This window comes from Heteronotia binoei, chromosome 18 (genome assembly GCF_032191835.1).
Source record: "Heteronotia binoei isolate CCM8104 ecotype False Entrance Well chromosome 18, APGP_CSIRO_Hbin_v1, whole genome shotgun sequence".
In the NCBI taxonomy this organism is placed as follows: domain Eukaryota; kingdom Metazoa; phylum Chordata; class Lepidosauria; order Squamata; family Gekkonidae; genus Heteronotia; species Heteronotia binoei.
The window spans coordinates 36,679,698-36,705,657 of NC_083240.1; the positions used below are offsets into that span (position 1 = coordinate 36,679,698).

The 25,960-nt window shown below is 44.9% G+C and overlaps 2 protein-coding genes across 4 annotated transcripts in view; both read left to right on the forward strand.

Annotated features, from left to right (window-relative positions):
- Nucleotides 1-9,730, forward strand: part of CPD (carboxypeptidase D) — a 39,916-nt gene extending 30,186 nt beyond the window's left edge. Inside the window, exons 13-21 of the mRNA XM_060259531.1 lie at nt 638-833; nt 1,574-1,709; nt 2,007-2,156; nt 2,721-2,816; nt 2,943-3,007; nt 3,123-3,254; nt 4,403-4,588; nt 5,511-5,610; nt 6,491-9,730. Coding sequence (XP_060115514.1) covers nt 638-833; nt 1,574-1,709; nt 2,007-2,156; nt 2,721-2,816; nt 2,943-3,007; nt 3,123-3,254; nt 4,403-4,588; nt 5,511-5,610; nt 6,491-6,717 — 1,288 coding nt within the window. The 3' untranslated portion in view covers nt 6,718-9,730. The remainder of the gene's footprint in view (nt 1-637; nt 834-1,573; nt 1,710-2,006; nt 2,157-2,720; nt 2,817-2,942; nt 3,008-3,122; nt 3,255-4,402; nt 4,589-5,510; nt 5,611-6,490) is intronic.
- Nucleotides 9,731-13,852: 4,122 nt separating this feature from the next.
- The window catches only part of GOSR1 (golgi SNAP receptor complex member 1), a 53,585-nt gene continuing 41,477 nt past the window's right edge, over nt 13,853-25,960 (forward strand). For 2 of the 3 annotated variants that reach the window (XM_060259533.1, XM_060259532.1), the window contains exons 1-6: nt 13,853-14,007; nt 16,191-16,311; nt 17,112-17,199; nt 19,008-19,115; nt 20,326-20,417; nt 23,800-23,874. In XM_060259533.1, the coding sequence (XP_060115516.1) occupies nt 13,965-14,007; nt 16,191-16,311; nt 17,112-17,199; nt 19,008-19,115; nt 20,326-20,417; nt 23,800-23,874 (527 nt within the window). In that variant the 5' untranslated portion in view covers nt 13,853-13,964. The remainder of the gene's footprint in view (nt 14,008-16,190; nt 16,312-17,111; nt 17,200-19,007; nt 19,116-20,325; nt 20,418-23,799; nt 23,875-25,960) is intronic. The other variant, XM_060259534.1, reaches the window with a different exon arrangement.

A 25,960-nucleotide genomic window follows, 5' to 3' on the forward strand; every position in this document is an offset into this window, starting at 1 on the left:
TGTGTTGTTCCGCTACCTCTTGTGACATTTCCTGGTGCAGCTTAAAGTATCTCTTTGCAAATGCAAGAGCTTATTTACAAACATGCCAATTCTGCGTTGAGTATTATGCTCCATGACTGTAGAATTGTGGCATACATACAGCCAGCCGTGTATGTTCTTGTGGGTTTAAACTGTGTATTTTGAATGTTTAGTCATGACAAGATTCTTTAAAATATGAGGGAAAGCAAAACCCTGGTGTTATAGGAGAAGATCCTGCCTACTGTTTCCCCTTTAGAACATTGATTGAAAAATTTGGGGAAATATAGGTAGGAACAAGTAGATAAATTCATTTGTGCTTGCAACTGGAAGAATGAGGGCAACCCTTACATTGAACCCTCATTGTATAGTTCTTCTAGAAAATATTCCTGTCCCCAGATCAGGTCCATGGAAGCTTGAGTATTATTGGAAGCTCCTTGTTACCAGCTTCCGCATTAGAGATGTGAAGCTAAGAGGGCCAATCTTAAGCAGAATTTTACCCTTCTTAGCCCTTTGATTTCAGTGGACTTAAGAGGATATGTCTCTGCTTAGGATGGCACTGTGAATTTCCCACTTGCCTTGTTTGAAAAGCCAGTGCTTCTGGTCTCCTCTGTCTTGGCAGTTTAGGCCAGAGCGTTGAGTTTCGCCAGATCTGGTCCCTGGAAATCTCGAACAAACCCAACCAATCTGAACCGGACGAGCCAAAGATCCGCTTTGTCGCTGGCATCCACGGCAACGCTCCAGTTGGCACAGAACTACTTTTGGCGCTGGCAGAATTCCTCTGCATGAACTACAAAAAGAATCTGGCTGTCACAAAGGTAAGAGGGCATTTTTAAGGGTCATTAATCAGAGTTATTTATATAGTTAAACTTGGCCGAGCTTCAGAATATGTGGTATGTACAGTTATTTGACTTCGTTGTTAGGTTTCTAATTCAACATATTTGATTTCTTTAAAATTATTTTAAAATATAAATCACGAAGTTTTAAAACGAAGTCCAAAATACAAAGGCAGAGGGGCCAGCTTGCCCAACAGCTATCTGAGGGCCCAAGATATGTAACAAGATCACAGTTTCTACTGCAGGGTGAAGTTTGATTGCAGCCTGGGGGCGTAGCTTCAAATAAAATGAATGTCAGAAACTGATAAGAGTTTCTGGAGCAGTCCAGAGAGATGCTGAATGCAAAGGTAGTAGTTGCCAGTCTCTGCTATAGGGGGTGGAGGCACCTGGCAAAGCACCAGGCATAAAAGCATAACCATGTTCTGATGCTTCTTAATGTCTCATAAGGAAAAAGATGTAAAACAGATCGCTCTCAAAGATTAGTCCTCCTTTCTTGGCAAATTAAACCACGGCAACCAAACTCAGCAGCTTCAAAGAGCACTTTATGAAGGACAAGCACACCCCTTGTGAAAGTGCCCCAACCTCTTTTTTTTAGCCTCCCTTCTTAGGTTTTGGGCTCCTGACACTGTGTAAGGAATTACTTGTATTGTATGGAGACAGGGGAGGCCCCTGTATGCTTGGCAAGATGCTTTTTGACTTACCAGCTCTGTGTGCATTTCCAGCTGATCGACAAGACAAGAATTGTGATAGTGCCATCCCTGAACCCAGATGGGCGTGAGGTCGCTCAGGAGCGAGACTGCACTTCAAAGATAGGGCAAACCAACGCACACGGCAAAGACTTGGATACCGATTTCACAAGTAAAGCATACTGAATATTTTCCTCCTCCCCAGGGGAGGGAGGTCCTCTTTTGATGCAGAGAGCCACCCCACTTTACTAATTTCTTTTGCATGCAAGAGAACACTTGCATTAACATCTGGCTGCTTGTTGTGGCTTGACTGTGAGATGGCTGAATGCTGTGGCAGTGGCCTTGCAGAATTAACATTAAAGGGCGTGTACGGATTTGGATGTCACTCACCAGCACCTCCCTGAGCCAAGCCTGAATGGATTGTGCCTCTCTGTCTCTTGAGAACCTCGGCATCTGTTCTTTTTGTTAGGTAATTCCTCCCAGCAGTCTGGTGCCCGGGAACCAGAAACCAAGGCCATCATCGAGAACCTGATAATGAAGCAAGACTTCAGCCTCTCTGTCGCCTTGGATGGAGGGTCCCTGCTTGTGACTTACCCCTACGACAAGCCAGTACAGACAGGTAGTGCTTTTGCCTTCCGCAGGCTTCTTTGTTAAATGGTTTGTTTAAACTGGCTTGCCTTACTGCTTGATAAGCTGAAGCAAATGGGTATCTTGTTGTGTAGTGCAGCAAGATCAGGGAAGCTGATGTTTGCTGTCTGCCCAAGTAGTCTAAAAAGTGCACTTCATTGACCCTACTTTCTTTCTTTCTTAAATTTTTATTAGAAAAACTAGACTAAATACAACAACTGCAAGAAGTAAATACATGAACAATCCGTGGGGTAATATTATATAGGCATCAAAGAGGCAACATACTAAATTATATAGTATTAAGAAAAAAAGGTCTTAACATACATTTCAAAAGGCTACATGTTTCGATAACAAAACCATATGGTCTACAGACATGAAGATTCAAATAAGTATAGCTTTGACAGTATTGGACAACGATGGAATAGGTTCTTGATTAGAAAGGTAATTTAGAAAAGGGAACCATAACGCCTCAAAATTAGTGGTAAACAGTTTCTGACTCATGAATGTTTGAAGACCCTACTTTCTTGTTCAGTCTTGTTGACTTTGTTTTCTTTAGTTGAGAACAAAGAGACACTGAGACATTTGGCATCATTGTATGCAAACAACCATCCCACAATGTACCTTGGCCAGTCCAGCTGTCCAAACAAATCAGGTATGTTCCTATGTTCATAGAATCATAGAGTTGGAAGGGGCCATACAGATAACCAAATCCAACCCCCTTGCTATGGGCCATTTTCGGGTTTAATGAGGATTTCTGATTCTTCGTTATCTTTTTCAGATGAGAACATTCCAGGAGGAGTGATGCTTGGGGCAGAGTGGCATAGTCACTTGGGCAGCATGAAGGTATTTCAGAGCAGTTATTCAGTTCTTGTACTTTACACTGCAGCTGGACTTTTTCTAGTTAATCAGTTTTTGTACCTTTTTTTTGGTCATTTTACTTCCCTGTTTGACTTTTCAGGATTTCAGTGTTGCGTATGGGCATTGCCCAGAGATCACAGTGTACACTGGCTGCTGTTACTTCCCAGGTGCAGGACAGCTCCCTACGCTGTGGGCAGAGAACAAGAAATCTCTCCTTGCCATGCTTGTCGAGGTGAGTTTTGGTGAGCTATGGCTAGACAGAATGTGCGGAATGACTCAAAATATGGCTGGACAGAATGTCTGAGTGAATGACAGAATTAGCCGCCCTGAGTCCGCTTGCGGAGAGGGCGGGATAAAAGTTGAATGTAATAAATAATAAATAAATAATGTATGGAATGGCTTGAAATGGAGCAGAAGTCAAATGTCATTTCCTTGCATTGCTGCTTTGGCTAAGCTCATGGGAGGGTAGTGTATAAGCTTGGATCTGGGATGAGGCAATCTCTAATTCAAAGTGTTGTTTGCCTCTATGACTGGCTGGGTGGGAAAGGAAAGGAAAGGTCCCCTGTGCAAGCACCAGTCGTTTCCGACTCTGGGGTGACATTGCTTTCACAACGTTTTCACGGCAGACTTTTTACGGGGTGGTTTGCCATTGCCTTCCCCAGTCATCTACACTTTCGCCCCAGCAAGCTGGGTACTCATTTTACTGACCTTGGAAGAATGGAAGGCTGAGTCAACCTCGAGCCGGCTATCTGAAAACCCAGCTTCTGCCAGGGATCGAACTCAGGTCGTGAGCAGAGCTTAGGACTGCAGTACTGCAGCTTGAACACTCTGCGCCATGGGGCTCTTCTTGTGTGTAAGAGGCAGTGCTTCCAGGTTCTATGGAAGGACAACATGCAACAAACCAAATAGTAACGAGTCCTGAATCCTTAGGGTTAGGGCAAGAAACAAATATAACTATCTGTAACATCAGGGATCACTCCCTCTGGAGTCCTGCTGAATTTTGAGAGCCTGTTTGGCATAGTGGTTAAGTGTGTGGAATCTTATCTGGGAGAACCGGGTTTGATTCCCCACTCCTCCACTTGCAGCTGCTGGAATGGCCTTGGGTCAGCCATAGCTCTTGCAGAGTTGTCCTTGAAAGAGCAGCTGCTGTGAGAGCCCTCTCAGCCCCACCCACCTCACAGGATGTCTTTTGGGGGGGGGTAGGGAAGATATTGGAGATCGTAAGCCACTCTGAGTCTCTGATTCAGAGAGAAGGGTGGGGTATAAATCTGCAGTCTTCTTCTGTCATCTTTTTGCACATCTTTTTCTGTAATTTGCCTTGTACAGATAAGGTACAGTTGATATGGATGCTACTCACTTGCTATCTTTTTTTTATTTCAGGTTCACAAAGGAATCTATGGGCTGGTCCAAGACAGGCACGGAAGACCAGTTTCCAAAGTTGAAATTGTGCTGAATGAACGAGTGAAAGTCAGCCCCAAGGAAGGGGGCTATTTCCATGTGTTGCTGACTCCTGGATATCATAACCTTCATGCCAGAGCTGATGGTTATCAGCAGCAGCACATCCAGGTATTGAAGATGAGTGTCCTGCAGCCTTTCTCCTTCAAGTCCTGGTGGTAGTAAAGGCTGAGCTGCTCTGGCTCAAGGTGTAGAGGCAAGGGGAGAAATGCAACAGAATAAGTGTCTGGCCATGATTTACTTCTAACAAAAATAAAAACTGATGGCTCCCTGCAAAATAAGAGATTGAGATGGAAGCCAGCTGACTAGCCTGAGGGGTTGGAACAACTGCAGTTTGATTGGCGTAAGGAGGGGTGGGGGGCTTTGCACTTTTTTTTTGCTGAGAAGGGATTTGCAGGGTAGCATACCTCTGTTTGTTAGTTGCTGATTTTGGCTGGGTTGATATGGAAGCTTTGATCTATGTGCTCCTACCTGCGGGCATTCTGGGGCATCTGACAAGCCTCTGTAGGAAACAGCAGGGCTAGTGGAACTAGATGGACCACAGATCTGATCCGGAAAGGTTCTTTTGATGATCTTATGACTCCTAGGGTTACTAACGTGAAGGTGGGGCCTGAAGGTTTTCCTTGAACTGCAGCTAATCTCCAGGGTACAGAGGCAGTTCTCCTGAAGAAGTGGCAGCTTTCAGAGGGCAGACTCTATGGTTTCACGTTCCTGAAGAGCTCCCCCGCCCCTGGCAGGAAGCACATTTACATAAGTCACACTTTTAGTGACTAGAACAGACGGCCCTCCCCAGAGTTTTCAGTTCTGATTATTGACCTTCACTGCAATCCTTTTGTAATAGCAGATTTCTCTCCCCATTCTTCTGCCCACACCCTAACTTGGTTTATCCCATAATTTGAAAGCTATTCCCTCTCCAATATAATCTTTGCTGCTGAAGCCTGCATTGCTGCCTAGTGCAGCTTATCTCTACCTTCATCTCCACCTTGACTTGCATCTTACAGTATTCTTAAAACATTGTATTGCTAATCCCCAGGTCTTAGTTCACCATGACGTTGCTACTTTTGTGCACATCCAGTTCGATATGGACAACAGGATTTTTGGTCTTCCCAGGGAGTTGGTGGTCACGGTAGCAGGTAAGGGGTCCACACTGCTTATTTTGGACCCTGAAGGTCTTCTTACAAGCCAGGCCAGTAGACTGTTTCACCATGCTGGTCCATTGGTCTTGAGCCTTCCTTTTTCCCCCTGAGTTTTCCACTCTCACACAGGGCATGCCTTGGGCTTCACCAAGTCACCGCTGCATGCTCTGCATCCCTGTAAAATATTACATACATATATGCACAGATGCAGGGCTGGCCCTGCCACTAAGCAAACTAGGCAACTGCCTAGGGCGCTGGCCTTCTGAGGGGTGCCCCCATGTGACTCAATGAAGGAGGTCTCCCATCCAAATACTTGCCAGAGTTGGTTCTGCTCAGCTACCGAGATCTGACAAGATTAGGCTTGCTTGGGCTGTCCAGGTCAGGGAGCAATTTCAAGTTTTGCGCTTTTCCCGCAAGTCGACTCTTTTTGAAAAATTGTTATTAGTGTGGGGGAAGGGGGCGCCAGAAGCTAGCCTTGCCTGGGGTGCCAGATAGTCTAGGGCTGGCCCTCCACAGATGTAACGTACGTACCTGAGGAATACTTTAATAATGCAGACGCGTGAAGCCAGGATTGGGAAGCCCGTATTTGCGGCAGCAAAAGAACGCTTATATATTCAAAACGACAAGCCTCTGTCCGAAAGACTCAAGGCAGGTCAAGCAGGCAACAACTAGTTGCAGTAAAAATTGAAACAACTGAAATTGACAAAAATAACCAGGCTTTAGTGAAAGCTCCTCAGCAGTCCCTTCACTCTCCGCAATAAGGGATGGATGAAAAAATGCAATTGGCAGAGGTTGAGGAGGAGCTGGGGCAGGGAGATGTGGAAGGGGCAATGCCTTGTGTCGCAAGGGCCTTGACGAGCACGTCTGTTTTGCCTAGGTGCCACCATGTCAGCTCTGCTCCTCACAGCCTGCATCATCTGGTGCGTCTGTTCCATCAAGTCCAACCGGCACAAGGACGGCTTCCACCGCCTACGGCAGCACCACGACGATTACGAGGACGAGATCCGAATGATGTCCACGGGGTCAAAGAAGTCCCTTCTGAGCCACGAATTCCAGGACGAAACGGACACTGAGGAGGAAACACTTTACTCCAGCAAACACTGACCCATCTGCTGGCAGGGGAGGCTCCCTGCAGAGACAGACGCTGCTGCAACACTGAGCATTACTCAAGCGACGGACCTAGATCACGTGACCTCTGGAGCCAGGACCTCTGCAGATCACTCTCATTCCTATTTATGCACAAGGAAGCTCTGCCACTGGCAATTTTTCCAGTGGAACTCTTGAACTGGGGCTCTCTCAGAGCTAGTATCAGCAGCCTGGTTGCTCGCAGTCCACTCCAGGGAAGCAGAGCCGCTGCTGGTAGCCACCTTTGTAGCACTTCAGCTTTTTTTTTTTTGCCTAAGTGTCTGGGAATGTTCACTCCTTGAGGGAAATACGTTGTAGTGACCATGATTTCCTCTAAGCTGTTACAACAGCAGAAAGGTGGCTTCAGAACGTCTTTCACTTCTGCCTTTGTTCAAGTCCCGCAGTCTTGCTCCCTTCTTGGAAGCATTGAAACATCTCCTCCTAATAAAAACTCTAGATTAGATAATATTGGCAGCTCACGGGCCACAAAGAAAACAGGACAGGATTGTTGTATCCAGATGTGAGAATCTCTGGTTGAGGCTGCGGCCTGTGCAAAATAAAAACCAATACGTTTGTTTTGTTTGAATTCTCTTGCACAAATAACTGCTTCGGAATATCTACGGTTTTCTACGTGAGAATGTAGAATAGCAAAAGATGTACTTAACAGGATAACTTCCGGTCTGTCTAACATTGGCTCATACCGTTACCAAGAGATGGATCTCCCAGACTGGTGCCAAATTGGATTTTTTTTTTTGTGGCCCGTTTTTTGGGGTCAGCCTTTTTGGGCAGCTGTAGTCTGGAAATTCTTTTTAAAAATGGCCTCCTAATAAATCAATATATTAACCTAGACACTGTTTTGACGGTTCATAGGGCCACTTTAAAAAAATCTTCTCCCATCATCCTCTCGCCAGCCTGAGTTTGTTACTACAGATTTTAGCTCTTCTGTTGACATCTTGCTGTTGTTCTGTGTCCAAACCATGCAGTGGTCCTATTTTAGGATAGAGACTTGTGTAGTGGTTTTTATCGCAGGATCTGAGGAACATGTCTAGCCAATTTTTCAAAGCACTTTGGTTTGGGGGGTGGGAAGAGTGAGAAGCTGTTGCGCAGTAGCTGCGTGTTGGGCCACAGAATCTGTCTTAGATCAGCTCTTCACCTGTGCCATTATAAAAAAAACAAACCATATTTTTACAAATTTGTTTTATTGAGGAGAAAACTGGGTTCAGTTGAGTGAATTATTAACCCTGGCAAGCAGTGAAGGTAATTTGCTAAAGAATGAGAATTAGCTCTCGGATAATGGGATTGGACTAATTTCTCCAAAATGCTAGCTGGCAAGAACGGAAGATGCAACTGTCTTGCATGTTGGTTTATGACCAGATAATGGACTCCCCCCCCCCCCCCCGCCTTAGCATATGTTGGATTGCTGTCTTTGGTTTTCTGTCCTCCCCACCCCCAATATATGCTTGCAAAGGATTTGTTCCTCAAAGAGCCTGAACTCTGCACAAAGCAAGCATCTGTTTATTGGCATTTTGCAGCCTGTCTCTTGGGTCGGTGATGGCGAATACATTTTACCTCCATGTCAGAATTAGAAACACAAAAGTGAGTTTTTCTGTGGTACCCCAAGCCTCAAACTACACTATCTACCAAGATGATTCCCAGCTTGCCAATAGTATGATTCTTTGATGTGCCTTGGCAGCTTTATTCTGTGGTTTAGGGGTTCTAAAAAAAAATCCCCCCCCCCAATAACCTTTAGTCTCCCTTCTGAAATGTGAGAAAGGTTGGCTTTGTGGTAAAGGTTGAACGTGGGCTTTGATTTCCAGCAGATGCGATAGAATGAGTTTTCTACTGTGGCTGTCTGTCTACTTCTGGCACACAGTTAAACTGTATTCCAGCCTCTGTTACTTTAAAATGACTGAATCAATATAGCGTGGGGCCATTTTTATGCATTTTTAGATCTACTCTGTTTCATAGATTTTGAGAGAGTGCAGTGTGATTGATGGTTACCATATTTGATTTAGATTAGCAAGACCTGGGTTCAGAAATCCCTGCTTAGCCATGAAGCTCATTGGGCTAGTTGCTGTTCCACCCCCTAACCTACCTCACAAGTTGCTTTTGAGGCTAAAATGAGGGGAAGGAAATTCTATGAACGCTTCCCTAAGAAGGACAGGATAAAAAATAACAAAGATAATAGGTCATGTAAATGAGGTAGGAAACCAAGTGCCTGAGCCTGTTAAGAACAGCTTGAGGTTAGACACATTCATCCCGTTGTGGGTTTCTGTGACAGTATCCCAGTCATATTCTGCCTTAACTGATCTTCAGGGTGTTCTTTTTAAATATCTGGAGGCATGTAGGCTTTCTTTTAAAATTAAAAAAAAAAGAATGTTAGATTACCATTTCTGGACATTTTCCCTCAACATTTATTCTTCTTGCCATGTTCCAGGCCTTCGGGGTGAGGGTGGGGGTGGGGTATGCATTTCTAATGCATATCAAGATTTCCCCTCACCATTTCCCCCCCAGCCTTCTTTATCAAGCAATAAGTGGTGGCTGAGCATCACAATGGCCCTTTCACCGGCTCAAGGAGCTTGTTCGAAAATTGGCTAGTACTGCAACTTTGAGGCAAATTCTGCCTTGCTTAATGGGGAACCGGCAGCCTCCTTCCGGCAGCAATTGATATAGTTTTTAGACTGATGAAACGGCACCTGCCCAAGCTCTTTGCACCCGTTCCCACCTCAGCATCTGCCATCTCTGGCACCAAAGTGTCGCCTCCTGCAGCTGCTTTTACGTACCTTTGTCACTGATCTTCGATCCATGCACAGTGTGCCTTTTGAAAACAGATTTTGCAGGGAGGCGTTTGGACTGAGAATGACACCCAGTTGGTGTAGTTGATGACAACTTTGTATCTTTTCCCACACTGACCGTCTCATCTGCGTATGTGTACATTTTGTTTTATGTGTACATTGGGATCTAATAATCTGTATAAAACTATTTTACGATGGCTCTTCTTGTGTCACTTTTGCTTCACTGATGGTTGTGTTCTTTGAGAGGTGGCTGTGTTCCTGAAATCTAGTTTCCTCTTGTCTGTTTGCCTTTAAATGGTAGGGAAATATCACTTTCAGGTAGGGAATTATTACTTTCAGGTACACTTACCCTGTCCCTTCTGGTGGTAGGTATGTTCTGGGATGTCACTGTCTTGGAAAAAAATCACAGGAAGGATAACAGGAGTCTGCTCCTGAGACTGTTCCAATGTGCCCCGTGGCACAGAGTGTTAACGCTGCAGTCCTAAGCTCTGCTCACGACCTGAGTTTGATCCCCGTTGGAAGCTGGGTTTTCAGATAGTCGGCTTGAGGTTGACTCAGCCTTCCATCCTTCCGAGGTCAGTAAAATGAGTACACAGCTTGCTGGGGGGAAAGTGTAGATGACTGGGGAAGGCAATGGCAAACCACCCCATAAAAAGTCTGCCGTGAAAACGTGAAAGCAACGTCACCCCAGAGTCGGAAACGACTTATATACAAATATATAAGATTTCTATTCTGCCCTTTCCTAAAGGCTCAGGGCGGATATAACTGACATGACATTCTGAGTTTCCTGATGTATGCTTCCCCAATTTGGTTAATTTTGAAGTAAAGAACTCTGATTTGGGAATGCCAGTAATAAAAATGGGGTGGAACCAAAGGCCTCGCAGCAGTATCTGAAATGAAAATGCATTCCATCCTAGCATAGCACTACATCGTTCTGGGAGCTGTGGTGAGATTCCTTCAGGAGAGCCTGATTTTGTAGATCTTTTTCACATACAAGTTCCTCAGAACGAGAGGGATGTGAGATGAAGTGCTTTGCTCAATGTGTAGCTTTACTAATGATGGGTAACTGGCATTCAGGTGTATTTTTTTTTAAAGATTCTACAGTTTGAGGCTTGAAACTCCTGTAAGTAAAGATACATTAGTTGTTCATCTTTCTGTGGTTCCAGAATCCTTTTCTTAGGTGGCTAATAATACTCCACGAAATAGAATTTAAATAACCACGCAGGTTCCACATGAGCCAGTTTGGTGTCGTGGTTAAGAGTGGTGGACTCGAATCTTGCAATCTGGGCTTGATTCTCCATTCCTCTACATGCAGCCAGTTAGGTCCCTGAGTCAGTAACAGCTCTCAGAGCTGTTCTCTCAACCCCACTGTTGTGTCTGTTGTGCTGAGAGAAAAGAAAGGAGATTGTAAATTGCTCTGAGACTCCCAAGTGAAGGGCAGAGTATAAGTCCAACTTGGAATGGACATGAACTGGGGAAAAGGGTGGTTCATGCTTTGTTTGATTTCCTGAACTGATTCATGACTTGTTTGGTTCAAGCAGTAGTAGGACACGTTAGAGCAAGTTAGAAATGCCAGACTCACAAGTCTTCAGCAGGCTCTCCTCCACCAGCCCTCCAAGTTTGGCAAAGATTGGGTTTGGGAAGCCCAAGTTATAGCCCTCCAAAGCAGGTGCCCCCAGGAAAGTTCAGCTCTAGCTTCAGGTTCAGTCCCTGAAACCACAGCAAGGAACACCTCCTCACTCAGGAGCTGCGTTTAAAGAATTGTCCTGCGGGGAGGGAGGGGGAGAAATTCCTCTAGATCAGCCATGCAGCAGACAGCAACTGAACGAACTCTTTCTCTTTTTAACAAAGCAGGAGTCAAGGTACACCTTTAAGACCAACAAAGTTTTATTCAGAACGTAAGATTTCGTGTGTTAAACGCACACTTCTTCAGACGAGGGATGATGCTGAATGATGTTGAGAAGTAAATTAGGTGGACAAGAACAAGGAAATATGTGTTCTTTTGTAATTTACCTAAACTTGCAGCAATACCAATTAGCAGGCAACTTTTATTACCTTTTATGGCTATCCAGACCAAAAGGCCTATTTGTCACACTGTTCCACCATGTGATCCCAGCTTTGTATCAGTTTGCCCTCTCAACCCACCAGCTGCATCTGTTTCAGCCCACTGTACCTTATTCCCTCATCTGAAGAAGTGTGCTTTTAGCACACGAAAGCTTACGTTCTGAATAAAACTTGGTTGGTCTTAAAGGTGCAACTTGACTCCTGCTTTGTTCAACTGCTTCAGACCAACATGGCTGCCCACTTTCTCTCTTTGTGCTGCAAAGTGAAAGCAGCTGAGTCAGGGTGTGGTATTATACTGGTATATAATCTGCTCCCATAAAGAAGAATGGGAACCCCATGGTTGGCTCCCAGAGCTGCCAATTGAGCTACAGACAACTGCTATGGATGTTCTAGGGCTCTCCCTAGATGTCCACCCCCAGCATTGCCTCGGTGCCAGGCTGCCTGGAGGACAAACCACAAAAATGAATCACCATGAGGAAAATGCAGTTTGTCTTTTTGTTTGGGACTGATGTGACCAAAAGAAGAAGACGATATTGGATTTATATCCCGCCCTCCACTCCGAAGAGTCATAGCTGCTCACAATCTCCTTTACCTTCCTCCCCCACAACAGACACCCTGTGAGATGGGTGGGTCTGAGAGGATTCTCGCAGCAGCTGCCCTTTCAAGGACAACCTCTGCCAGAGCTATGGCTGACCCAAGGCCATTCTAGCAGGTGCAAGTGGAGGAGTGGGGAATCAAACCCAGTTCTCCCAGATAAGAGTCCACACACTCAACCACTACACCAAACTGGCTCTCCAGTTCAAAACAAACCGGCTCAGTTTGTGCTCGAGCTGCAGTTTGTGTCTCCATTTGTGCCTGTCCCTAAATCCAACTCTTCTTCAAGGCAGTTGAAAGCTTAGCTTGAGTGTGACTTTGTGACAACTAAATTGCTCCTAATAAAAACAAATCAGTCTGAGTAACCTAGCTTAGCTCAAACTTGTGAGAACTTGAAAGCTAAGCAAGGGTGGCTTCCCTTAGTAGATTCAAACTCAATTTTATGACAGTCGACAACCAGATCCAACTGACAGCCTCTCTTTGTACTTGGAAGACCACCCAAGAAGTTGGGTTGCTATGTGGAGGAAGTTTATCTCTTGCCTGTGAATGCCCTGTGGATGTGGAGTTCCCATGACTTGGCTGTGATCTGATGGCTGCAGTACTGCAGTCCTAAGCTCTACTCACGACCTGAGTTCAATCCCGGTGGAAGCTGGGTTCAGGTAGCCAGCTCCAGTTTGACTGAGCCTTCCATCCTTCTGAGGTCGGTAAAATGAGTACCCAGCTTGCTGGGGGGAAAGCGCAGATGATGGGGGAAGGCAATGGCAAATCACCCTGTAAAAAGTCTGCCGTGAAAACGTTGTGAAACCAACATCACCCAAGTCGAAAACAACTGGTGCTTGCACGGACTACCGTCACCTTTTTAAATCTAAGTATTGGAACTGATTGCCATAGTGGCTACTCATTTCGGTGGCATCAAAAATAATATATTGTTTTATTTTTAATTTATATCAGACAAATTGAGAAGGGAGGGGGATTTAGGGTTGCGAACTCTGGATTGGCAAATTTTGGAGGGTACCTGAGGAGGATAGGGTTGAAGAGACTTCAATGGCATATAATGCTGTAGAGTCCACCTTCCAAAGCAGCCATTTACTCTAGGGCAACTGATGTCTGGAAATCAGTTATAATTCTGGGAGATCTCCTGGACCCATTCTGAAGGTTGACAACCCTAAGGAGGTCTGTCAAAGGCTGCTAGGCATAACAGCTAAGTACGATCTCCCAGTGTTCAGCAAAAACAAATTTCTGCATCCTTGCTTATCAGCCTTTCAGGGCATGTGTGGCTGATGACAGAAAAAACTCAGTCTGATCCGACTAGGGTTGTCAGGTCTGTGCTGGAAAATATCTGGAGACTTTGAGGGTGGATCCAGGAGAGGGTGGGGTTTGAGGAGCACTTCAGCACGGTACAATCCCAGAGTCCACCATTCAAAGCAGCCATTTTCTCCAGGGGAGCTGATCTCTGCCAGCTGGAGATCACTTGTAAAAGCAGGAGATCTCCAGGTCCCACCTGGAGGCTGGCAACCCTTGATCATCCAACATCCCTCCTGGGGTGTGTGCCTTTAAACCGGATTAAGGGCAATGCGGGTCGAGCGGCCCTTGTTGCCTTCATTCTCCGGCCTGAGCTTTGCAACCAGGGGGCGCTGCATGCTACTCAGGCTTGGTTCCTTCCGCTTTCTCGCTCCTCTGAGGCCGGAAGGACGGGGAGGAGAGGCGCTCTGGTTCTCTTCCTCTCTATGGTCCGGCGCGCAAGCCGAAGAGGGCTGACGTTGGACAACAAAGATGGCGGCCGCGGGAGGGAGCAGCTGCAGCAACTACTGGGAGGGTGAGGGAGAAACGCTCGGGCGGGGAGAGAAGGGAAGTCGCGGGGAGGAGGAAGAACACATTTTGTGAGGGGGGGGGGGGAGAGACGGGGTTGGCAAGGGCCTGCCGAGGAGGCAGCAGCGACCCTGGGGGGGGGGGTCTCATGGCTCGCGCGGGGAGAAGGCCTGAGGTAGACCCCATGCCCCTTGAGGGAAAGAGGGGCCCCTGGGAATACGGGGCAGGATTGGTCGGAGAGGAAGGTTGTGCTTTGAGGAAGAACATAAGAGAAGCCATGTTGGATCAGGCCAGTCGCCCATCCAGTCCAACACTCTGTGTCACACAGTGGCCAAAAAAGAAAGGAGGTTCACAAGTGGGGCTAGAAGCCGAGGGAGAATTTAAAACTCCCCGAGGGATATAATATTAAGAGGTGGGAATACTCTGTCTAGATCGCTTGCCACGGCGCAAAATTGTCAAGGGGCATCATCCGAGGAGCAGGAAGTAGTAGACCAGTAGAAGAGTAGAACGGTCTTTTTGCCTGCTTAAGTTTCACCGTGCCCTCCTTCCGTCCAAGGAGGGAGGATTTTGAAGGGTGTCGTTTGAGGGGAGAGAAGATAGGGAGGGACAGTGGCTCAGTGGTAGAGCATGTCCTTGGTAAGCAGAAGGTTCAATCCTTGGCATCTCCAACTAAAAAGGGTCCAGGCAAATAGGCGTGAAAAACCTCAGCTTGAGACCCTGGAGAGCTGCTGCCAGTTTGAGTAGACAATACTGACTTGGATGGACCGAGGGGGGCGGGGTCTGATTCAGTTTAAGGCAACTTCATATGTTTCACAAAGGATTATAGTTGCATGAGCCACCTCTGAATGCTGGCTTCTGGCCCCTAAACAGGGTGACCTGTAGAGAGGAATAATTGTGAGACACGGAGGATCAGGCTTGAGAGTTGTGGAGGGGTATGGCATTCTATAGTTCTTTTGCCACAAAGAGGAGGAATTAAAAGGGGATTGTCAAAAAGGCAGAGAAGGTTTCTAAAATACTGTGGTGTGGTGCTGTAGGTGAGCCCTAATCTGTGAATAGGGTCGTTTGTGCTGAAGAACGGATTATTAAAAAGACAGAACATCGGAATGGGGGGAAAGATCCATATGTGTGTAGAAAAGAAGCTAATATACACACCATGTTGATGCTTCCCCAAGAGGGAGTGTGATGAATACACGTGATGAATACAGCAAAGGCTCTTAGCAGCATCACACCACTGTACTATTTTAAGTCTCCCAGGGCGGTTGTTGCTTCTTGGTTGCTTTATTTTTCTTTTCTTCTTTTCTGTAATGACTTTGCCTTCAGTCCAATCAAAATGAAGTTCAAGTCTTTGATTGCAGTCATATCTTGCTTGGGTGTCTCCTGTTCTGACTTTTGAATTTACTTTTGAAATTTAGTTTGTAAACTCTTTGGAGCAGAGACCTTTTCTTTCTCTGTGGACTGATGTTACTGTTAAGCACCATGCCTTATCCTGAGTCAGGGAACTGATCTGTGTAGCTGTTACTGGCAGTTGCTCTGCAAGGTCTTAAACAGGCATCTTCCATGGGGCTGTTTTCCTGGGATCCTTTTATCTAAGTGTATTGGGAATAAACCTGGAACCTTCTGCATGCAAAGCAGCTGGTTTACCACTGAACTGCATCTACTACTGTTTCTCTTTCTGCATAAAAGTGATACTTTGAGAGCCTGCATGGCATAGTAGTTAGGAGTGACAGACTCTGATCTGGAGAACCGGGTTTGAGTCTGCATTCCTCTATATGAAGCCAGTTGGGTGACCTTGAGTCAGTCACAGTTTTTTCAGCGCTCTCTCAGCCCAAAAAATAAGTCTAAGTTGCTATGTAGTGGTGCATAACAGTAAAAAGGCTAGAACTTCAGGCTGCTAGACAGGCAGAATCTCCTGGCTTTATTACACACAATTCCATATAATGATGATGATAATTATTGCTCCTTTGTTTGTTGCTTTCTTCTATCCCACATATTAAGTTACAAAAGCAGTATATTTTTTTTCTGAGAATCTGTGATGGCTTGTATATTATTTGTTGTGTATTGCAGACTAATAAGCCAAATAGTGTTTTGCAGAAATTACCTGAAACTTCTCATTTTCCACACTGGGGAGGGATACAAGGGGAAGTACAGATCAACTTTCTGTCTCTCTCTCTCTGAACTCTCATTGTACAGATCTGCGGAAGCAGGCTCGGCAGCTCGAGAATGAGCTGGATCTCAAACTCGTGTCCTTCAGCAAACTATGCACCAGCTATAGCCACAGCAACTCCCGAGAAGGAAGAGCTGACAGATATAGGTGCTTATGCTCCCTTAGTTGTTTTTGTTTTAAATGTGAAATGTCCTTTTAAAAACTTTGAACATTCGTGGTCTCTTTGTTACTCCTTTGTTGCCTGTTTGCTTGCTAGATATTCTGGGCTTTAAACTATTTTAAAAAGCCTAGTTTCAGGAGGTGTCAGCCTTATTAGGCTGTACCTCAAGAAAGCTGATGCCGTAACACATTTGTGAGGATTTTGAAAGGCACTGCACAAGGAGTGCCTGATATAGCACTTGTAAGCCATGCTATACTTTAAGGATTGTCCAGTGTTGCTTTCCTTTCCAGTAGGGGAAACGCAGCCAGTTATGTCCGTTTAAGGCCAGGAGAGTACATATATACATGTTTCCTCTGGGCATAAGTGCCACATTCCTGGATCCTTGTCCCAGTGAATGAGAGCATGGAGACTATTTGGCCATCAGGTCCAGTATTTCTCAAACCATTGCCAACGTGGCTCACGAGTAAAAAAAAATTAAAATGGGTCTGAGCCTCAAGGTAAAGTGCAGACTGTTTGTTGTTTCTACCCCGGAACTTCAGAAAAGGCAAAATGAAGAAAAACTGGGTCAGAAGCTCTTTCTTCATTTCCCTGATCCACTTGGTGACTTTTGAAAGCCATGATGGCTGCTGTTTGGGGAGGTGGGACTTGGCAAGTGTGAACATGTAGTCTCTTGGCTGGGTGTTAAAAGAGCTCCTTGGCTTTTCTGTGTGCACCGTGTGGCTTTTGGAGGTTTGAAGTACACTTTCCTGTTCATTTCCCTCTTGCTTGCTTCTTGTTCGCCACTCAGCTCTGACACAACTCCTCTCCTGAATGGGTCAAGCCAAGATCGAATGTTTGAAACAATGGCTGTGGAAATTGAACAGCTCCTGGGGAAGGTAAGTGGGATTTTGGTCTGGTAAATCTCCGGTGTGTCACGTGACGCATATGAGCTTGTTAACATTAACAACTGTAGTGCTTCAAAAGTGTTCTTTGAGGATACACGATGGATTTCAAGTAATACCATCTGCGTTTTATTGTTTGCATTGGGCCCTAAAGGGAATGTGCTTCCTTGAGAGGTGCCCTCTTTGTTTCTTAGTTTTAGGAGGCTGAACTCACTGCTACTGCGCTGTTGTTATGGAGCCCTTTACTATTTGCAAAAAAGTAGACATATGGAAAAATAGGAAAATATTGGGGAGAACTGAAAATCAAGAACTGTGAAATATTTTCTCTTCGAATGAGTGAAATGTTTTTGAAGACAAGGTTCTGCTCATTCAAGATGAAACATTTTTGTGGTAGACAGGCACAGCATTAGCTAATTTCTTGTAGGCATACAGAATCTCTTCAAGAATTTGTTTGAAAGTGAATAACATCAATAATAACAGTACGTTCCAGATAATCACTTTTTAAGTGTTCGGTATTATGAAATTTAACTTGGTGTTGAAATTATGCTGGTAGTCTTACCTGTTGTGACTCTGAGACTGTTTATTCAAACAAGGCACTTTGTGCTTTACTGCAACATTTTTCTGATTTCAGCTTTTATTTTTTTCCCTATGTCTCAGATGGAAAAAATTAAAATAGATGTGCTAAGGGAGCATAAGGTGCAGCAGTTCGCAGTGTTCTCTCAAGATACCAGTTATATTGACAGTTTAGCTTGAAGAAGACTTAAGACTATTAAATTCCATAAATGTGCCAGTTGGTAAAATTTAAACAATGTTATAAAAATGCATTGTATGTTAATGCAGCAAAATAAATTCAGGTTTGATATAAAAATAAATATGAATATACTTCAGTTTTCCCCCAAATATAATTTCTCTTGGTTTGCCATGGCATCAACACTTCTTGAAATTTATATTTCAGGTTAATAATCTGCAGTTTGGTCTTGTAGTATTAGTGGTGAAGAGGTGGAACATTAAATGTTCTTATCTCTGCTTTGAACTCATTGGTTTAGGACAGCCATTCTATGTGCGTTCAGACATTATGATAATTATGGCATGGTTACTACACAAAGAAATCTCTTGGTTGGTCTGTCAGCAATGAGTAATAATCCCAATTTATGCAGAACCCCTAACTTCCCAGCTTCCTTCCTTCCTCTCTACCTCCTAGCAGACAGGACTTCTTCCTATTGTCTCTGGAGCCATGTGAAAGTGTGGGGGTGGTGCTATTGAACAAACTCATTTGTGAATTCAGATGCTACAGCAGGCCACAGTTAGTACAAACTGTGGATGACAATCCAGCTAGAAGCCCTAGTTTGTAATTCTGGTTAGGTTCCGCTGCCAACTACCCTGCATTTCATTTAACTATCACAAGTAGATGAGATCTGTTCAAATCATGTTTTTAAACTACTATTGTAAGCAGCCTTGGACCATGAGGAAAGGCATAATATAAATGTTTCAGTAAATATTGTATGTCTGAACAAAGTCTGTGTCTCAACAGCTGGAGGATAATGACATAGCCTGCTATGCAGTGTTGTTATAAACACTATGGAGACTTCTTCGGCTTTAGTTTTACTAAAATGGGCTTTAGACACATGACAGATTACACTGCAGTACTTTTGGTGTGCTAGGAATGATGGGTCTGAGCATCTCCTTTGAAACTGCTTGATGCAAGTGGCCTTTCTGATCAAACACGGCCTTAATGTTTCTATCAAACACGGCCTTAATGTTTCTTACAAGTTAGTTGAGTCATTTTGTGCCCTCTGTCACAGCTTACAGGGATCAATGACAAAATGGCCGAGTATACGAACAGTGCAGGAGTGCCATCCCTGAACGCAGCTCTGATGCATACCTTGCAGCGGCACAGAGACATCTTGCAGGTAAGAAATGTAGAATCTGGCTTGCATATTCAGCTTGATCAGGGCCAGATATATATTCTTCTCTGTCTTTCAAGGGGATACATTGCCTTTCTTCTGTTTCTTTGGGTTTTTTTCTCTGCATGGTGTAAACCTATCCCACCAAGACATCCAGATCTGGGTCTCTCTTTATTTCAGAGAATCATTTAAAATGGTCTTAGATTCTTCCTTGTGTTGTCGGGAGTAAGTGTACAATCTGCCTGGAAATTGCCCAGAATAAGAGCTGTTGAAATGAGTGGGACCTGCCCAGAGGGGTTTTTTATTCCTTCTTTGATAAACTAAGAAAGCGGGATCACTCCATAAAACTATTTTAGGAATTTATTTTGGTGCATGATTCATGGTTGTCATAGAGAACTCACTTGAACAGTTCTGTGTTGTTTAAAAAAAAAAGCTTTGACAAATTCATGGAGGGAACGATTGAACATATGAAGCTGCCTTATACTGAATCAGACTCTGGGTCCATCAAAGTCAGTATTGTCTTCTCAGACTGGCAGCGGCTCTCCAGGGTCTCAAGCTGAGGTTTTCACACCTATTTGCCTGGACCCTTTTTTGGAGATGCCGGGGATTGAACCTGGGACCTTCTGCTTCCCAAGCAGATGCTCTACCACTGAGCCACCATCCCTCCCCTGAGCCACCGTCCCTCCCCTAATTATCAGTGGATTCTAACCAGAATTGCAATATAGAAGCCCCAATAATCAGAGGCAGTATATTCTGAGTACCTTATGCTGGGTCTAGATGAAATCATCTTTCATGAGAATTTCCCAGTGTCAAAAGTCAGAAGCAAAACACAGGACAAGATGAATCATTGGTCTTGTTCCACAACGTATTCTTCTTTCGCTTCCATTGATTTTGACAGGGTTTGGTCAGGAGAGGTTCTTAATTGATTGCGCCATCATGGGGAGTCCCAGACATGGGGGCCATTTTAATTGCAGCCTCCTGTTCAGCTCGTAGCCCACATCTGTTAGCACAGACTGGGTCTTCACTGAGCCAAACAGTCACCAATAGCCTTGATTCTTGTATTGAATTCTGTACCTGGTTGATATCTTGGAAGATTCTGGCAAGATGCTTTACTGACTAGTGACATATTTTGGGCCTTGATGCCAAATTAGGCCAAATTTCTTCATTGGGATTGCGCAGAGGACTCAAGGTGATTTAAATACTTGTTTTCTTACAGGACTACACACATGAATTCCATAAAACCAAAGCAAACTTCCTAGCAGTACGGGAAAGAGAGAATCTTTTGGGGTCAGTCCGGAAAGATATCGAGTAAGTTCTGGGGCTGATTATAGTGCGGAACATTAGACTTTGCCCTCAATAAGGGAGGAGTATAGTTTTATAGCCCAGTTCCTCCTCATTTGAAGTTATTTGCTTTACAGTTCAGCAGAATGCAAAACAGTATATAGTAAAAAATGTTACCTCTTAAGCTGTGGAGTCTTGTAAGCAGAAATTCTACTTTGTGAGCTTCTAGCATTAAATGTTGTGAGCTGCTGCATAAATTAGTTTGCTCTGGGGCCATTTTTCATGAGCTAAGACAAAAATGTGTGCGCTGGAGGCTAAAAAACTGTGAGCTTGCTCACACTAACTCAGCTTAGAGGAAACACTGATAGTAAATTCTTTGGTAATCAACCTCATTGGGCAAATGGAGTTGCTGGTGAACCAAAAATGCTAACTAAGCTTGTGCTGAGTCATGGCTGGGAGTCTGGGACCCAATACCTGCTCTTCCGTAGCCTAGGAACAGATGAAGGAGAAGCAGGCAGCAGCTCCTAGCAGGCCCATAGCCATGCCTCCTGCCCCCTCCCCCCGGCAGCACTGCAAATGGGACGCAGCCACAAAATATACTTCCTGTCTTATACCACTGATCAGCTCTTTGGCAGGTTGGAATTTGAATAATGGAACTCTATAGGGCAGAGGTGGCCAAACTTGCTTAACTTAAAAGCCACATAGAATAAACATCAGGTGTTTGAGAGCCGCAAGATATGAACATGGTCAGACTTGCTCTGGCCCGCCAGCTCTTAGGACACCGACCATTCCCCAGTCCTATTCACTGTGCAGTTATATGTTATTACACCTACAGAGAGAGGGAGAGCACATCAGGCAAGAATAAAAGCATCCTTGAGCTGCTGGCACAACATCTTATTTTAATTGATCTTTGATGGTAATAAATTGAACTACTAAATAACTAGAACTATTCGTTTCCTGATTTTTTTCTTGAAAGTGATATATTTTGGCAAGCATTTGGCAATCCTTTGATTGAAATAAATTAGAAAGAGAGAAGTGGAAAGAAAGAATGGAAGAGGTGAAAAGAGAGAGAGCAAATAGATGGGGGCAGTAGGGGGGATGGAAGGGAGAGAGGAAGGAAAGGAGAAAGAGGTGGAAAGAAAGCAAACATGGTGGAGGGAGGGAGAGGTGGAAGTAAAACACCTTTAACTTTAAATGTGTTCTCCAAGCCCTCCACACCAGCTGGCTTGGAGAAGTGAAGTGATTTAAAGAGCCAGATGCTTTCTCCAAGTCAGGTGATGGGGGCTTCAAGAGCCACACAATATTTGTGAAAGAGCACGTGTGGCTTTTGAGCCACAATTTGGCCACCCCTGCTATAGGACTTGGCACTTTAAATCCCCTTCCCCTGCTGCCCCATAGCTGATTGGTAGCAAGGAGGAGTGGTGGGATCTTGACCATGGGCCCTGCCCAGTTTTCCTTTGATAGCACGAAGCAGCAGCTGGTGTGCTGGTTCACAGAGTTCTCGGATTAACCATGTGATGGATAATACAGCTTTTACTTTATTGAAATTAGACCACTTAAGAGCAGAACAGTTTGGTGCTGGCATACCTCATCTGTTGCTTTGAGGGGCTGTCGTGGTTATGAAGCTGAGCTCTGGGTCACACATGGGAAATTATGGGATGATACAATGGACTTACACCAGACTTTTGTTTGTTTTGGAATGCTGCTCTATCTTAAACTCATGAAACAGGCAAAAAGACTGGGGAGGGGATGAAACTTACTCTTAGTCTTCTGGTTTTCTGTTTCCAGGGAGATTTTGTTTGTTTTAAATGCAAACTGTGAACTCCAAAACTTCCAGCGTAGGCTTCACCAGAGCTCTGAGTTCTCTGGGTGGCTGTTGGCAAGAAGTCCCTCTTAATAGAAGAGTCATACCCTTTTCCCTGGGGTGCTTTTTGGGACGCCCGTCTGTGTGCCAAAGAGCTCAGCCTGAAGCTTCAGGAACTGCTGTACAGATCTTCCCTTAAAAAGTATTCTGAAATTCAAAGTGGAAGTTTTTCTCTTTGCTTCAGTTTGGAAACTTCCCTATCTCTTTGGCAAACCGTGGGAATGATTTCTGGGTGCAGATTTCCCTCGTGTGATTTACCATTCACTTTTACTGCAGCAAGCTTGGGATTGCAATGGCTGGTTTGTTCAGAAAAGATCCTTTCTAGCAAGCTGCTTTGGTTCTCTGTATCACCCACCTCTTTGGTTTCAGACAAGCACCAGGCCTTCAGGGGACCATAACATGTTTAGTTGCCTGAGGGGGTATCCCCCAAACTCTTTCTCTCTCTCAGCTGTTTTTGTCAACACGGTAGAGGTCTTCGTCTTGAGGCATGGGTTGGTCAGGGTCTTAGAAGGAAAACAAGATGGTAGTTCTACCCTGGTCTTACTGCTCTGTTTTCTAATTTTGTAATTCCATTTTCTGCACTGCTTATTATACATTGTGTCCAATTCCTTTCCAGAGAGCCAGTTTGGTGTAGCGTTAAGTGCGTGGACTCTTATCTGGGAGAACCGGGTTTGAGTCCCCACTCCTCCACTGGCACCTGCTGGAGTGGTCTTGGGTTAGCCATAGCTCTCACAGGAGTTGTCCTTGAAAGGGCAGCTGCTGTGAAAGCCCTCTCGGCCCCACCCACCTCACAGGGTGACTGTTGTGGGGGGAGAAGAAATAGGAGATTGTAAGCCGCTCTGAGCCTCTGATCCAGAGAGAAGGGCAGGGTATAAATCTGCAATTCTTCTTCTTTTTGCATTGTGTTTCTAACTTCTGTACGCCTAGTCCTCTTGCTGTGATGCACCTAAGTTGCTGAGCCAAGAGATAGACAGATGGGGAGAAAAACAGAGAAGGGGCCATTGAAGGGAAAATGGTCAGTGTTGCTGTTCTCAGTAGGACAGGGCAGTGTTAATGAGCCCTTTGCCTGTTTTTTCTAGAAAGGAGCTGATGTATTATGTAGAAAAAGGGAGTCAGTGTGGTGTAACGATTGGATGTGGAGTGGTCAGAGCCAGGTTCAAACCCCTTAAGCTCGTTGGGTGGTCTTGGGACAAGCCCAAACTAACTTGAAGGATTGTTTTGAGGATAAAATGAAGGCCCGGGTGAACTGTGCATGTCACACAGAACTCCTCGGAGGAAGGGCAAAAGAAAAACGTAAGGAGGAAGAATTCCGTCAGAATTTCTTTTGCAAGCCAGATAAAAAAAGTTGGTGTGATGAAGAGGGGGCGATTCTTTTGTGGTTGAAGTAGCTCCATGAGGAGGTGGGGGGAGCCACAGGTCACTAAACTCCCTTCTTTGCTGTCTAAATGTGGCCACGCGGATCTCTGTCTGCTTGGGGGTAGTTGAGTCAAGGAGGAACCATCCTTTGTCTTCTGTTTCACTTCTTGTTTTTAACCAACCTTTTAGATCATACAAAAGCGGGTGCGGTGTGAACAACCGGCGAACAGAGCTGTTCCTGAAGGAGCACGAACACCTTCGGAAGTAAGTCTAGTTACTGTTTTCTTTTTGTCGGCACCTTTCTCGGTCTCTCTATGTCGCTAGAAAGCAGATAAAGCCTCAAAATAAAAGAAAGCTTCGGGAGCGAGTCGCAGGGGTGCTGCTAGCTTGCTGCCATCTTACCATCTCAGTGAGAACTTGACCTGGTGCTAACCCTGCAACAATTGTGTCTTCCTCAAAGTGAGCTGGGAGAAAGACGCACTGCCTGCGCAGTAGCTGCCTTTAGTATGAAGAGGCAGACTGAATCAGACTCAGATATTCACACGTTTAGATAAATTAATAAAAATCATGGCTCTCAAAGAAAAATTCAAGGAAGACGGCGAGAGGTCTGTAAGCATCTGCTAAAGTGATCGTGGTTTTGTTTTTATTAAGAAGTATTCTTAATTGGCTGGGATGGAATATTCAGAATTCAGCTCTTAACGGTCAGTGAATCTAAATCTCTGCGTGCCGAGAAATATTAGGACGTGGATGCCTGAGGTGGCAAAGGCCCTGCTTTGTGCTGTACCATGGCTGAAATGAACCTCACAAGGAACTATCTCTTTAAAAGCTGGACTTGCCATAGGTCACATGGGGCAGATTTAGAAGCAGTCACCGCTGCCCTCAATCTGTAATGCTTAGGTGACAGTGTGAGATTTTGGAATCTTGAGTAGGGAGATCATGGAGCTTCCGGTTCTGGCCAATGAGGGAGGACGCCTGAGTTGCAGGGCTGCTTGTTTGGAACAGTATTTTAATTTTATTTAATACCCATTCAGTCACTTATAGCCTATCTTGTATGGAATTTTTAAGTGAACTGTTTATCTTCCGTGCAAGTAGGGAGAACTTGTACGTGAGTGTTTATCAGCACGTCTCCTGCTCTACAACAGACTCTTCTATCTAATCATGGTAGATGCTAATCTAACAGTATTTGATCATGCACAATAATATTACGTAGTCCAGTGCAGAATGGAGCAAAGGGAAATCTTAGTGATCGGCTCCCTCTTTACATTTAGATCAAAGGAAATAATCAAGGAATAGTCTTAGAAAAGTCTGGGTTCTATGAGTAGTTCGGTGATTCTTTAGGAGGCATTCAAATCCGTCAGCAGGGGCCTGTTAGTTAACGTGGCTTTAGATAAGATTAAGTCAAAGAGGACGAAGAAATGAGATGGTTAGGCAGACCCCAATCATTGGAGGAAAATAAGGTTAATAATTGGGAAGATAGTTAAAATCAGCTGCCAGTTGCGCATGACCAGTTGGATCTAGTGGATAACTTTTTTTAAGGACCTGTATCGAAGTTCTGGCAGCTATGAACATTTGATTGTATCAGAGAGTGGGGCAGGCCTTGATTCTGGCTTAGCCCTCCACAGGGGAAAACAAGCTGTAGTACCACATGACTCACCAGTGCTTGGAAGATCTCCCAGAATTACAAGCCCAGACTACAGAGATCTTTTCCCCTAGATCTGCTCTGAAAACTGGGTTCACTGGCATGGGAGTCCCTCTCCTTCCCAAACTCTTCCCTCCCCCCCCCCCCAAGTTCTGTGCCCAGATATCTGGGAACTTCTCAACTCAGGGTCGGCAACCCCGCTCATGGCTGGCCAAAGGCACTGGGCTCTTTAGAGGGTCCCCACCTGTTTGTCCTCTGTGGTTCTTGAAGAAGACTGCAAGAAGAAGACTGCAGATTTATACCCCACCCTTTTCTCTGAATTAGAGACTCAGAGCGGCTTACAATTTCCTGTATCTTCTCCCCTGTGAGGTGGGTGGGGCTGAGAGGGCTCTCACAGCAGCTGCCCTTTCAAGGACAACTCCTGCGATAACTATGGCTGACCCAAGGCCATTCCAGCAGCTGTAAGTGGATGAGTGGGGAATCAAACCTGGTTCTCCCAGATAAGAGTCTGCACACTTACCCACTACACCAAACTTGCTTCCACAGATTCTTGCTTGGAGGAGGGGTGTCATTCTCTTGGCTGGCGTCTGATGGATTGTGGGCATAGCTGGACATTAAACACAAAATCCAAAGAGAGATGTCCCATTCAGGTTGAAATATCTCTCATCTACCTAGTTTCTGGAAATAATTTTTTTTTAACATGCCTTGAGT